Genomic DNA, 12,943 nt, shown 5'->3' with positions numbered 1-12,943 from the left:
GTAATAAACTTTCTCTTGTTTTTTCTCTTAGTAGAGGTTTTTCAAATAGTGAGAATTCAGTCTCTAGACAACGTTCCTCAAGGTCAGTCATCCCTTCCTCGTGCCAATAATAAAGAGTTCAAGTTAAAGTAATTAATTGTGTTGCTACATTTATTTATCTACTTTTACCCATATTCCAAACGTCAGTTCCTTTGTCCTACTCCAATTAGTGAACCCAGCGTAATTAAAACTCATATGATTAAATAGAAAAATAGAATTCACTTTCATGAGATTAGACGTCCCGAAAGTCGACTTAATGAGATCGGAATAATTTGTACTGAACCTGTTAATTATTGGGCAAATGCGTTAATGCGCATTATTAGACAAATCACTGAATATTCGGTGAGCAGAGATAGTGTGAAGAGACGAGAAAGGCCTACAAAGTGGCGAGTGACGAGAGTAATAGACAGGATGTCGCTACGTCATACAATTTCTCCCCTTCCAGCTGAGGGGTTGGTGGATCCCGCTTGCAATCCAGGAGAGCTCGAGCTACCAATGCCAAGCGATAATACGACCGCGTTAATGCGCTTACGCGAATAATAATACGATTCGCATATTCAGCGAAACCTATGATGATAGGTCCCTCTTGCTGCGGCCTTCCCTCTCATTCTCTTTCTCCCTCTCCCTAGCTGAAAGCCATCCTCAACACTTGTTCCCCGGGTTAGTCTGTCTCACTCCGCGTACCACCACATTTTCACTCGTCTGGGTGCATTCCGAAATCCGATTCATACTATTGGTATACGCCCGCACTGCTTCGACTAAAAACCATTCCCTTCTCCTCCACTAACCATCCCTCTCTCACTCCCACTCTCTGACCCTGTGATCGATCCATTGGTCTTCCATTCAAACGAGCGTACCAAATTTCGAATGGAATTTCAACTGCATCTCAAGTGTTTCCGTCATCTCAATTCAATTGGTCGATGCTTCATTCTTGGGAAATATGAATTTTAAAATTTACGGAAGTGGTTTAAAAAAATCAGAGTAACACCAGTAAAAATTAATCGAGAAAATCTTGAGAATAATTTTTTGTATATGAGAAAGTCTATCATCGATCATTTCGTTTTCTACACTAAAAAAATATAGTTTTGCCAGTTAAATATTCTTCTGACAAGAATCTAAAACGGATTTTCGAATAGAAATTTTGGGCATTTGTTTATCGATATTGAAGATTGGGTAATTGTAAATAATTCAAAGATGTGTATTGAAAGTGCATGGTATGTGAGGACTAAAATTAATCGTCTGTCTATAGATCTGTTTAGCCCATGTCAGTGTTTTATAGTTTTTCTCTAGAATAGTGCCGAAATGTTTAGAATAGTCTTTATTGAATTATTGTATTAAATAAGCAAACACATTTGTTAACCTTCAGAAATGATTTTAATTTTGAATATCTCTGAGACTTGACAGACACAAGGCACTTCACACAATGAATATCTACAAGAGATTAAAGAGGTATCACAAGTTAGACTCAGTTGCCCCGGAGGGGTAATATAATTTCCACCCCTGAAATATTTCCTTTATCCTTTTTATGACTCCTTCTGATCACCAGATGTATTTTGGAAATATCCAAATGTTATAAAAACTAAGGAAGAGCTGTCAACATTTCCCTTGAATTTACAACCAAGGGGAATCCCGGAGTTGTGGCATAAACTATCTTTACTTAAATGAGAAAATAAAACTTAGAAAGAGTGAATTTTGTACCAGAGGAAATCCCCGAAAACCAGCAGTTTTAATAAACAGAAACAGAAGGAAAAGAAAGAAATGAGGGAACAAGGACCTTTGTTGAATGGGTCTAGAGTGTGAAAACTTTGGTCACTAAGGGTTAGTTCCTCTGGAGACATTATAGGAGAAAGATATACCTTCTGCGTGCGATAATAAAGAATTAAAATTTATAGTCGAATCGTTTGATATTATTTATTGTGAATGAATATTTTAAGTTCTCTTATTTATTCACTCGGAAAGGCAGGACCCTTCTGGTTCGTTTCCTCAGAGGAACTAACTAAAATGACAAAAGGATACACAACACCCTGGGTCTGATGACTCATATGCACCTCTGTTCAAACCCACGAAAACAGAGCATACACACCATACCCCAAACTTCTCAGAATTTTCACCCCTAAAATGTTTTTCGATCTCAAGTGAAAACACGAGAATACAAGAAATACAAATCGTGCAAAGACCTATTCAAACCGACTGAAAATTCATTTTTGATAAACAGTTCGAAATGTAAACTCCAATAAAACAAAATAATTATGATTGACAAATGTATGTTGTTCTCTCAGCGTAATGAGTATTAGGTCACACGATCAAGAGTTGGGATAGTCCTCCTCCCCACTCCAAAAGAACAATACATGAGGACGAATGAGTTCACTGGCGAGGACTAGGAGGACACTCGTCCTCTTCCCTTCGCTGACCACGTGTTCGATAAGTATTTCTATGGTAACTATTTCTTTCCATATCTCACGTCGTATTTCATTAGTGTCATAATGACTTTCATCGAGTTTCAGATATTTAGAAAATTATGATTTAGTATACGTGATAAACTACAAGTGTAGCACAGCCCTTGAGGTCACAACAAGGGTATACGGAAAAATGGATGACGTTCGAAGGTGATTGAAGAAGGACCCAGTTTGAGAGTCAAGGCCCGACTGTCCTCCTTGTCCTCTCATTCTGTTCATTCATCCTCTGAGGTCCTCATGTTGGGCGCAACATCACTAGGGGGTATGAAGTCGTCGTTTTTCCTGTCATACCTCGATTTTCCACTTCGACTCCGACTCAACGCGAAATTTCCCGCTTTATTAAACGCCTATAATCAAATCCCTGTATTAAACTACCAGTTGTGTTACCGATTTGTTAAAATTTTAATTGACAATTTTAATTTAGTGATTTATTATTTTGTGGATAATGTGACTCGGGCAATGCCCATAAATTAAATTACTATTGTCTTAATGGTAACAGCCAGAATAACTTTGATGCAAGAGAATAACTAAAAAAAGAAATTATTATAGTGTAACTTAGTTTTTTGAGTAATGAAGTTACAATGACACCAACATTTCACAGAATACCAAGAATCTTTCATCAACACGCAGTCGAAAATATTGAGATTCATTGGTTGACACTGCTGAAGTGAAAATTAATGGCTTATGAAACCAGAACTTCCCAGTAAAATATTCTAAGATTTATTGACTGACAAAGCTACAAGGAAATGTATTGGCTTAGGTGGATAGAAATAAAGAAACAGTTCGAGGATTTAAAAGACAGAATTCGTTTATAGAAAAATTTATATCCGCTGAAGATCCTGAAGAAATCTCCGCAATCATTATTGATAGATCTGCGCAAAAACACATTCTGCCAATGATTCCTCTCCAGATTTCTGATACTTTCTAATGACTCGGAATCTCTCATTACCTTTTCCCCCCTCCCCGCCCCCCGACGTCTTTTGAGTGTTGTTATTTCACAATAATATCGTTACTATTAAGTGTGTTTGATGGATCAGCGAATTTGGTGAATTAGTTCGTCCTAGTTAGTGATAGAATAGTTAGAAATTCACGAAGCAGAGTTCCATTGAAGATTCTAAGTGTAAAGTAAGTCGACAAAGAATGAATAAACAAAAAAGACCACAAATCTACTGAATTGTTGAAATTATGGTACATAAAGGCATTACTGAAAATCTTCCATGGCAAACCCTTTTAGTGATAATAATAATAATAATAATATATTTTTCTTTGGTGTTACATTTTCCCTTTTAGTGATATTTTATTCCAAATTTTTCTGTCATCAATAAGAGAGTGAGTGCACATATGAATGATGAACGTTTCTGTATTACTTAATATATTTATAGTAGATAATAAACTGGTTGTAAAAATCAATTGCTTATGAATTTTATCATTGAAAATGCAAAATACTTGAAATAAATATAATAATATCGTTATTTTAAATATATTTTAGATTCATTTCAAGTATATTTTATTATATACGTACTTTAGTTGTGTGTATAGATTATGTTTAAATCAAGTATATAATGTATTTGATTTAGGTTTTTTTTCGTTCCCTGCATACGTTTATATATAAAATTTGAGAAAATAAATAAATTTTGTACCCGAGGGAAGGCCCGAAACTCAACAAGAAATAAGGTCCTGTGCTCTGCTAACTGTACATGTCAAAGAATCAGTTAGTTAAGACATAATCTCTTGGGAATTTTCTATTCAGACTCGAATAAGATACGATACCCTGGGAAAAATTCTGTAAAGATATTACCGCCTCGCATCCGAAGACTAACGACGCAATCATGCCTCCAAGAGTGCGGAATAATTAAAACGAGGACATCATACAGGATAACGTGCGCGTCGACCTTCTAAGGGCACATCGGAGAAACTCTCCCCTTAATTCCATAATATATACATAGACTAGTAGACACACGAACTTAATTTTTCAACACAAATTAAATCAAGTGTTGAATCAATAACTAGATTCATCATCTTTTGATCGTTTGTAGTACTCAAATGATTGCAAAAGGGGCACTTCCACTTTGTATTGTGTTTGATGCTCTGCAGCGTCAAAGTCGTAATTCGAATATTTCCCTCTATTCACAAATAAATTAGACACTTCTTGATCAACTTTTCATTAATAATTGTCGCGAAAATTGTTGATTATTTCCACTTTATACAAAAGAAATTCGCGGATGGAACTACCAACACGTATATAAATAAAAAACATATGTAAATATCTGAGTGGATGTAAAATCGAACTGTAACTAATCACAATAGTAACTGTAGATCTCAATTTAGATATTCTGACATGAGCAAACTACCCTAATCTTTCGGTAGTTTCGGTATTATTTTTATAGATTCCAGCACTTTAATTTTTAAAAACTCCTGATTGCAGCACAGTCCGCGGTTCTGCCTCAACCTGCACAATGACACCTCAACACTTTTGAGAGAATTATTTACTTTACAGAGAATTATTTATTTTACAATTATTTTGAGAGACAATTCCGATTAATAACTTAATTTCCCCTTTGTCGAAATCAATAAATTTAAAAGCACTCTGAACCATGACAAATGCATTATAAATAGAGGCCAAAATATCTGGTATCTCAATTATATCATAATTAAATATTCAGAAAATAAATTGAACCAAAAGTAAATAAATCATGTAGATTTGCAGTTTAAACAATAGAGCACTTTAAGCAATAGAAAACACACCTGATTGCACTACACTTTGTCGTGTTTATTGTTTCTACCGAAACGTCAAGGAAATAAATCCTTGAAAGGATCATCGATGGAAATGTAGGAAAACTATTCTGTCCACACCATATTATCCCTAAATTTGACCGGTGCCCAATTCCACGCATTTAAAAAAAACAATATCACAGTCGCCAAAATTGTTGATTAAATACATCAACCAATGGGAGCAGGAAAAAGCTAATAATCAAAACAATCAATCATTAGACATTTGTTCATAATAAAGAATGAAATTTTTCGTTCTCATTGAAATTTCAATGACAACATTAGAATAGAATAATTTCCAAAAAAATCTACTAGACATTTAACTCAAAAATTTTCAATGCCGATATTAATCACATAATTCTTCAGAATATAGCTGTCATTCCCCAAAACAAAAATTATCCAAATATTGTCAATTAACTTGAAAATTAAAATTGACCAATTTTGTTAATGATTTTAAAAGTCCGTTAAAGTGATTTTGAATCATAAAATTAAAAATATACACCAATAATACCATCGGCCCATGAGAATAATCACAATTATGGCTCAAGTCCAATACAACTGCCGTTATCAACGGTATTATCAGTGAATTCGTGATCATGGCATTCATCCAAGGTCGACAAATTTCATAAAAATAATTCTCCCCCCCCCCTCCCTGCTTCCCCTCCTCTTGCGGAACAATAAAAATCAAGAAGTTTTTTTTTCCACTATCATGATGTATCCGAGTCTTGGTGAGAGCCAAACAAATTGTGAGGTGATAATGAAAAGGGGAAGGAAAAAAAGGGGGGAATCGGCGAGCGGAGAAAAGTCGCGGAATACCTGAGCATAGTTTCACACGACGTTCAACTTTTCCCCGTAACTCGCAATTGCGCCGACATCTAAAACTTGCCCGATGAAGAAGTTTCTCAATCTCACTGGTATACGCCGACGGCTACTCCCCTCTCACCCCCTCCATTTTTCTGTACAACCCTTTTTTTTTTATTATTTTTTTCCACTCGTGTGCATCTTCCACTGGAACTTTTGTGAGTAACAAGAATGAAAATACGACAGAAGAGAATGAGAATAATTTCTGTGCCCACACGGAATGCCTTATTGGATACTTTTTGAACAGCGGTGAAGTCGTTATTTATCATAAAATTCACCCCAGACCAGGAAAAGAGGGTGGGAGTCATTTAGGACAAGACAGAGGGTGTCACAATGTCACTTGATAGCTAAGAGAAACGATTCATTCTCGGGAGATAGTAATCAAACGACACGATAAACACACTATTTAAGTTTGTACACTTTGGAGATAGCTCTGTCACACACGTGTAGGTAGCGAGATCAAAAATTTTTTATCCAAGGGACGATATCCCTTATCGTAAATCAACGAACAAAAACCGAACTGAAAAAAAAAAACAAAATGTATAAATTTAAAAAAAAATCAACGTAAAAAAATTTTCTTGTAAATCTGTATTTCTGCACAATCAATTTTTCACAATCAGTAATTAACGGATCACTAGCCAATTTTCATTGACTACAAAAAATTTTAAAAATGATGTTGGACTAATTTTTTCACTGAAACAAAATCAACTTTAAAATCATAAATAATAGCTCACCTATCGGTATTTTCTCACTAGCAGCAGCGGAAATTCCAGGCACGATGAACACGGTAACCAGTAAAACTCCAACACTCATCATCAAAACTCCGTTGAACTTAAATTTTGTAAGTAAACTCTTCGTAAACGCAAGAGGTGGATTACCACCCTTAACGCGTACCGGGAGCATCATTCACGCTCCGTAGTCTGAGACAAACTGGTATCGGGGTGGTTTTGACGTGAACTCGGGCTCTCGGTTGAACCGCCCCAGCATCCCGTCGCCTCCTCTCTCCTCTGTGCCCTCTTACTGAGCACCCCCACCCCCACTCACCCCCTCCCCCCCACCCCCGGTGCTATCCCACCGGTCTTCCCGTGATCACGCGCCGACTCCAGCAGCATTTCCCCCCTTGGCCCCATATCGCAAAGGGTGGAAAGCGTACGGTTAACGCGCATGTTACGTCACGCGATTCTCCCTCTCCTCCCCCTCACCAGCACCACTGCCAGAGGGATGGGGTTGTGTGGCCCCGGTACACTTTTCTATCGTAACGTTTCATGCTGATGCGGTTGTCTCTACACCTTGATTCAGCACTGGAACTCATACCCTGGCTCTGTCATTAGGTAGTTTTTATTCTGCATCGCTGTATGTCGCCCTAATTTATTTATTTTCCGAGGGTTACGGGGTGGACAGTGTTTCCACGTCTGTAATAATAAATATGGGCTGTTGTTGGCTATTGTTTATTGGTGAGTTACGACGAGAAGGTTTTATTAGTTACGGGGAAAAATTGGATTAATCGCCTTTTTTACTGTGTCGGGGTTTCAATCATAATATTTATGATTAAAATGGCACACGGGGAGGAATATTGGATAAAAAGTATATAGTTGTTCTAGTATTCTGGAGTGAAATATGATTGAGGGAAATTTTACATGACTTCTTGGAGAATCAAACTGAATGTCGATATGTCCAGCTACAGTGGAGAATACATTGCCTTACTGCTAGCAATGGACATAATTAGAGACAATCCGGGGCGAAAATACGTCCTGTCTGACTCCCTCAGTGCATTACAAGCTGTTAATTCCACCAAGCAGATTGTAAACGCAAGCCCCTACATGTCTAAAATCAAAGAAAAGTACTGGAGCATAATGGAGAGTCACAATAACACCAAAATTAAATTCATATGGATTCTGTCGCACTGTGGCATTGAGGGAAACGAAGAGACGGACAGGATAGTGGCTAACCCGACAGACGATACATCAGATAAATTCGCCATTCCCTTCACTGACTTCAGAGACTGGTTCAAAATAGAAGAAGTCACTAGCACAAGAAATAAGATCCTGGCACAGGCTACTAACATTACTAACATTAGCGGTGAGAAAGGCGCCAAATATTTCGAAAAATTCCATAAACAATCTTCACACACCTGGTTTTAAAAATGTAAACTTCCAGAGAAGGTATTGTTAGTGTAAATCGGGTAAGAGCGGACAACTACCGTCTAGGAGCGTCTCTACACCGCGTTGGAATCATAAGTGAACCGAACTGTTCATGTGGAGCAGAATCTCAAGATTTTTACGGTATGTTATGGCAGTGCCCGAATTTTAATAGTCAAAGCAACAAACTGTTAACAAGACTCAGAAGTTCGAGTGCACTCGTCCATACACAATGAACAGGTTTGCAAATGGAACGGATTATAAATATATAGAAATAATCTGCCACTATTTAAAAGAATGCAGTTACAGGATCTAAAATCATACCGACAGTGTAAATAAATCTTACATGTACAGATTTCAGCAATTTAAAGAATAAAATTAAAAAAAAAACTTCTTTGAGAAGATATCACTCTATAGGACGATTCAATTCCAAACGGAATTTGTTAACTATTAATGAGTGGTAGAGTTTAGTATAGACACATGAATATTCGTTTGCACTAACTCACCCCCGTTGTATTAGTGTGCCACTGAAATTGTTCTAGTCACTTTTGTCCTGAGTGGACATTGTCTTCGCTTCCTTGATTTCGGATCAGTATTTGATCTGGTGGTAGTCAGGTTCACCTGATCAGGTGATTCCTGATGATGGATTGATCACATTCTCATCCAATTATGCAGAACAGAAATAGTCCAGGCAGGTCCAGATCAGGTGCTCATATGATTAGTTTAATTTTTGTTTGATCAGGTGACTGCTGATGAGGGATTGATCAGGTTCTGACCCAGTTCCGCGAAAGCGAAATACTCCAGGCAGGTCCAGATCTGGTTCGGATATGATTAGCCTGATGTTTGTTCGATCAGGTGACTGCTGACGAGGAAGTGATCAAGTTTTAATCCAGTTCTGCGGAAGGAAATTCCTCCAGGGAGACCCAGATCAGGTCCTCATGGCAAGTGTGTTTTTCATTGGAGCTTAGATATCTGCTTTGTAATTTATGTAAATGTTTTCAGACGTTACTGAGCTCATATTTTATACTGCCATTTTGCTGTACAATCTCATAATCCTTTACTGATTAGTAATCAGCTGATGTGATGCGTAATAATATGTGATAAATCAAACTCGAATGATAAATAATCGATTATCTGTGTGAAATCCGCCATGTTTGATAGTAATCAGTGTTATTTTCTGTACAGGATTTTTCTTAATTTTGTGTTCCAAAGAGTTACTGCCGGTATTTTGGAAATTTTTGAGAAACCCCCAATCAGATGGACGTGATAAAATATACCATATTTATATTTCATTATCATTCAATGACTCAAAATATTTTATAACCAAAAGTCTCTTATTTTAAGGCAAAAGTTTTTCTTTCATATATTCCAGATTTAAAAGATAATGACAAAGACCTTTCCAGAGCTTCAGATATTGCCAGCACATAGTGTCTCTTGACATTTTTCCACATCCCGACTAATTCCGCTAATTCAATATTTAAAAACACGTAGAAAAGTACGAAAACGACTGATTAAATTCCACCACTGTTTTTTTCATCATCGCTACTACGGTTTGCAGTGAGACAGGAAAAGCTAACTCTATTTTCTTGGTCAATTAGCCAAACGATTTTCACCCAATTTTTTCTCGACACTTCTGATGATTCAATTTGTATTCACTCCGACCCTGACGCTATTCAATTCGTCCCCTCGCCACCGCCCCGTGAATTCTGAAAAGTGTTTTTGTTTCGAAGTTGAGTAGAAATAAAATTTGATTTACTCGGTAAAGTTGGCTCGTAAATTTCCATAGAATTATTCGTGCACGGACTTTATTGGAAATGATTCAGCTGTGATTTTTCAGTTGCTACATTGGAAAAATGAATTTTAGCCATTCACGAGGTCAATCAGAAACTTTTGCCCTGTTTTCATTTACATTGAGTATTTAATTCGATTCTACTCGTATCGTACACTAATATTTCATCGTTTACCCAATGTATTTACCCTTCGACAGAAGTTTCGATCCTCAAACGAATGGAATAGATAGTCTTAACAAACATTAATAACTGAATATCACGCAAGGAGACTCAATCATAGTCCAGAGTAATAACTGTATACTTCGTACATCTATGCAAATAAATTCCTAAAATTGAAGTTTCAAAGTGAAATTCAATATACGTAGTTTTGAATAATATATCAACTGAAATACAGTTGTCCAATGTTCCTATGGCATGTGTACTCGGAGGAAACCTATGAAGGGACGGAGTGGGTCCATCAAATTCTCCACTGTGGTTGCAGCTATTAACCCAACTGTCGTCTGGGCTTTAACTCATCCCTTAACTGTCGCTGGAGTTTAAATATGAATCTACGAATAATTACTCTTACAATCCTACTCGCAATTAAATAAATGAGAGTTAGAACAATGAAAGCTATCAAGGAAAGAATTTCATGAATTGAAAGCTCATGAATTTAGTTGGTTTTTAGTAAACAACCTGTCCGGTTATATTAGTCACATTTACGACTTATTATTGCATACCACACGGTAATGATGAATTGTTTAGAATAAAAATATATTCGATTGACTTGGTGATTACCTGAAGTATCAGTTAAGAATATTCCTGGTAAAATCCGACTAACATATCTTACTGAATCTTATTTATGTAGGATGAAGATCATGAAGGGATAGGATTTATTTAATTTAAAGAGTTAATTTAATTTATTGCAAATAGAATACAGACTGAGTTATGAAAATGGAAAAAGAGCATTCTCACGCGCAACCAGTCCAGTGCGAACTGATCTCACCCTGATTTTCCAAACCCCAAAACGCACTCATTTTCCTTGTTTAATTCGTACCAGTTTTCTCACTCAGTCTCACTCTTTATTAATACAACCTATATCCCAAGGATGACGTCATGTGGCCGTTATGGGGTACAAAAAATCTTCAAAAACCCTAAACATAACCGTAAGAAAACTATCATGTCTCGCAAACACGTTTCCTTTCACATTTACATTTCTTATGCTAGAAATAAATATATAACATAAACGGAAAACCTAGTGTCTAAACAGATCTTAATATTCAATTGCTGACGTCATATCGCTCTCATACATGCACAATTATACAAAAAAACAAAAAGACATTTAATGCCTAAAAAATGTTAGGCGGTGTTTCTGGTTAATTTGAGAGTGAATTTATGTGGTATCCGGTATCTTAGTTGGTAAGGGTACCCGGCGCGATACTGGGAGACCCGGGTTCGATTCCCGGCTGGGGGAAAGCGGAATTTTTTCTCTCTGGTTCTAATTCTCTTCGAAGTACATCGCGAAAAACTCATCCTTCATTATTTCATCCATCTCACCTTTATTGAAAATGATATATCAATTTTAACATGCAGACAAATATGCAGCCAAATTACGAAACTTGCAGTTCGCTTACTAATCACGAAATCGGCTGGCAAATGACAGTCGATGACTGGTATGGAAACAACCTCAACAGGTTATAATTTCCGGATAGTGCGAAACCGCGGCAGGGTCTCTTCGGTCTTGGAAAAATCCAGATGTGGCAGCAAGCTGGAGGACTTTCGCTACAATGCCACAACTTTTTACAAAGTATCGATATTGCATCCACGGGGAACCTCGGGGAGGTAGTCCCTGGCATATGCCCAGATAAGTAGGACCTCAAGCATTACTGCCCCTCAATGGTCCATCTTCTAAGTTCACAAAAGATGCCGTTACAATCAAAAAAACATGTGATGGAATTTAGAACTCAGCGAGGTACCAATTTCCATGGTTTAGTTTCCATTTTTATTTTTGGTCATATTATCGAGTCCCAATGCTCTATGTAACGAGACACACACAAAGAATATTTGCGGAGTTTGAGCTTTTGGGAAGAGTACCATTTTGAATGGTTCGGCCACCACGCACTACCAGGAACACAGACCGCGCACTTGGCATTATCCTTATTTCAAGGACCCCTGTACAACCTCAGGTAGGGTCCGACTAGTAGAGATTGAACCATCTCGAGGTTTTGGTCCCCAATGAGGCGCACACGAAGTGCAATCGTATTTCAAATGCGTTCGAACGTATCAGGAGGTTCCCGGTTCAACTCGGGGTCCGCGGGGTCATCACCCCCCGTGTCCAAGGGTGGTTTTACCTCCCTTACACCCCCTGCAGGAGCTGGGAAATGACAATTGATAATTATGAAAACAACCTTTTAAGGTTATCGTTTTTAGAGTTCACTCTCCGGGAACGCTCCAAGGTCGACCCCAGCGCCTCCCTCAACCACGGGCATCTTCTCAGTAGGAAATGTTTTGAAGCTAATTCTCATTCATACCACCGACCAGGATCGGTTTATCTGAAGATGATGACCAGGTCCCAGCCCCAAAATGTAGGTCTACAACAACGGAGGTTGATTGGTCCCATTCATTTTCTCACTCTTCAACGAAGTCGCTATTTCATTTGCTCTGTTTCCACACCGAGCATTAGCGAGATAAGTTGCCTTTCTTTTCGGATTTAATCTATTGCATTGTGTAAACGATTCGATATTTCTATTGTTGCATTATGACAAAATGATCTATTGACTGTCAACTGATTAAAAAGTTTATGAATTTCTATTAATCTATGAACCAGTTTTGCTCGTCTACTTCCCTCTTCGATGAAAGAGACCGCATAAATTATTCAATTGCTGCGACTTGTTGCATAAATTAGCTAACC

At 37.4% G+C, this 12,943-nt stretch overlaps 1 protein-coding gene across 2 annotated transcripts in view; it reads right to left on the bottom strand.

Moving 5' to 3' along the window:
- Glurib (Glutamate receptor IB) overlaps positions 1 to 7,071 on the bottom strand; it is a 385,770-nt gene extending 378,699 nt beyond the window's left edge. For both annotated transcript variants that reach the window (XM_064130822.1, XM_064130821.1), the window contains exon 1: positions 6,860 to 7,071. In XM_064130822.1, coding sequence (XP_063986892.1) covers positions 6,860 to 7,031 — 172 coding nt within the window. In that variant the 5' untranslated portion in view covers positions 7,032 to 7,071. The remainder of the gene's footprint in view (positions 1 to 6,859) is intronic.
- Between the last annotated feature and the right edge of the window lie 5,872 nt (positions 7,072 to 12,943).

The sequence above is a fragment of the Diachasmimorpha longicaudata genome, chromosome 11 (assembly GCF_034640455.1).
Source record: "Diachasmimorpha longicaudata isolate KC_UGA_2023 chromosome 11, iyDiaLong2, whole genome shotgun sequence".
NCBI lineage: Eukaryota > Metazoa > Arthropoda > Insecta > Hymenoptera > Braconidae > Diachasmimorpha > Diachasmimorpha longicaudata.
The sequence above is the reverse complement of the archived record's forward strand: the minus strand, read 5'-3'. Positions and strand labels throughout refer to the sequence as shown.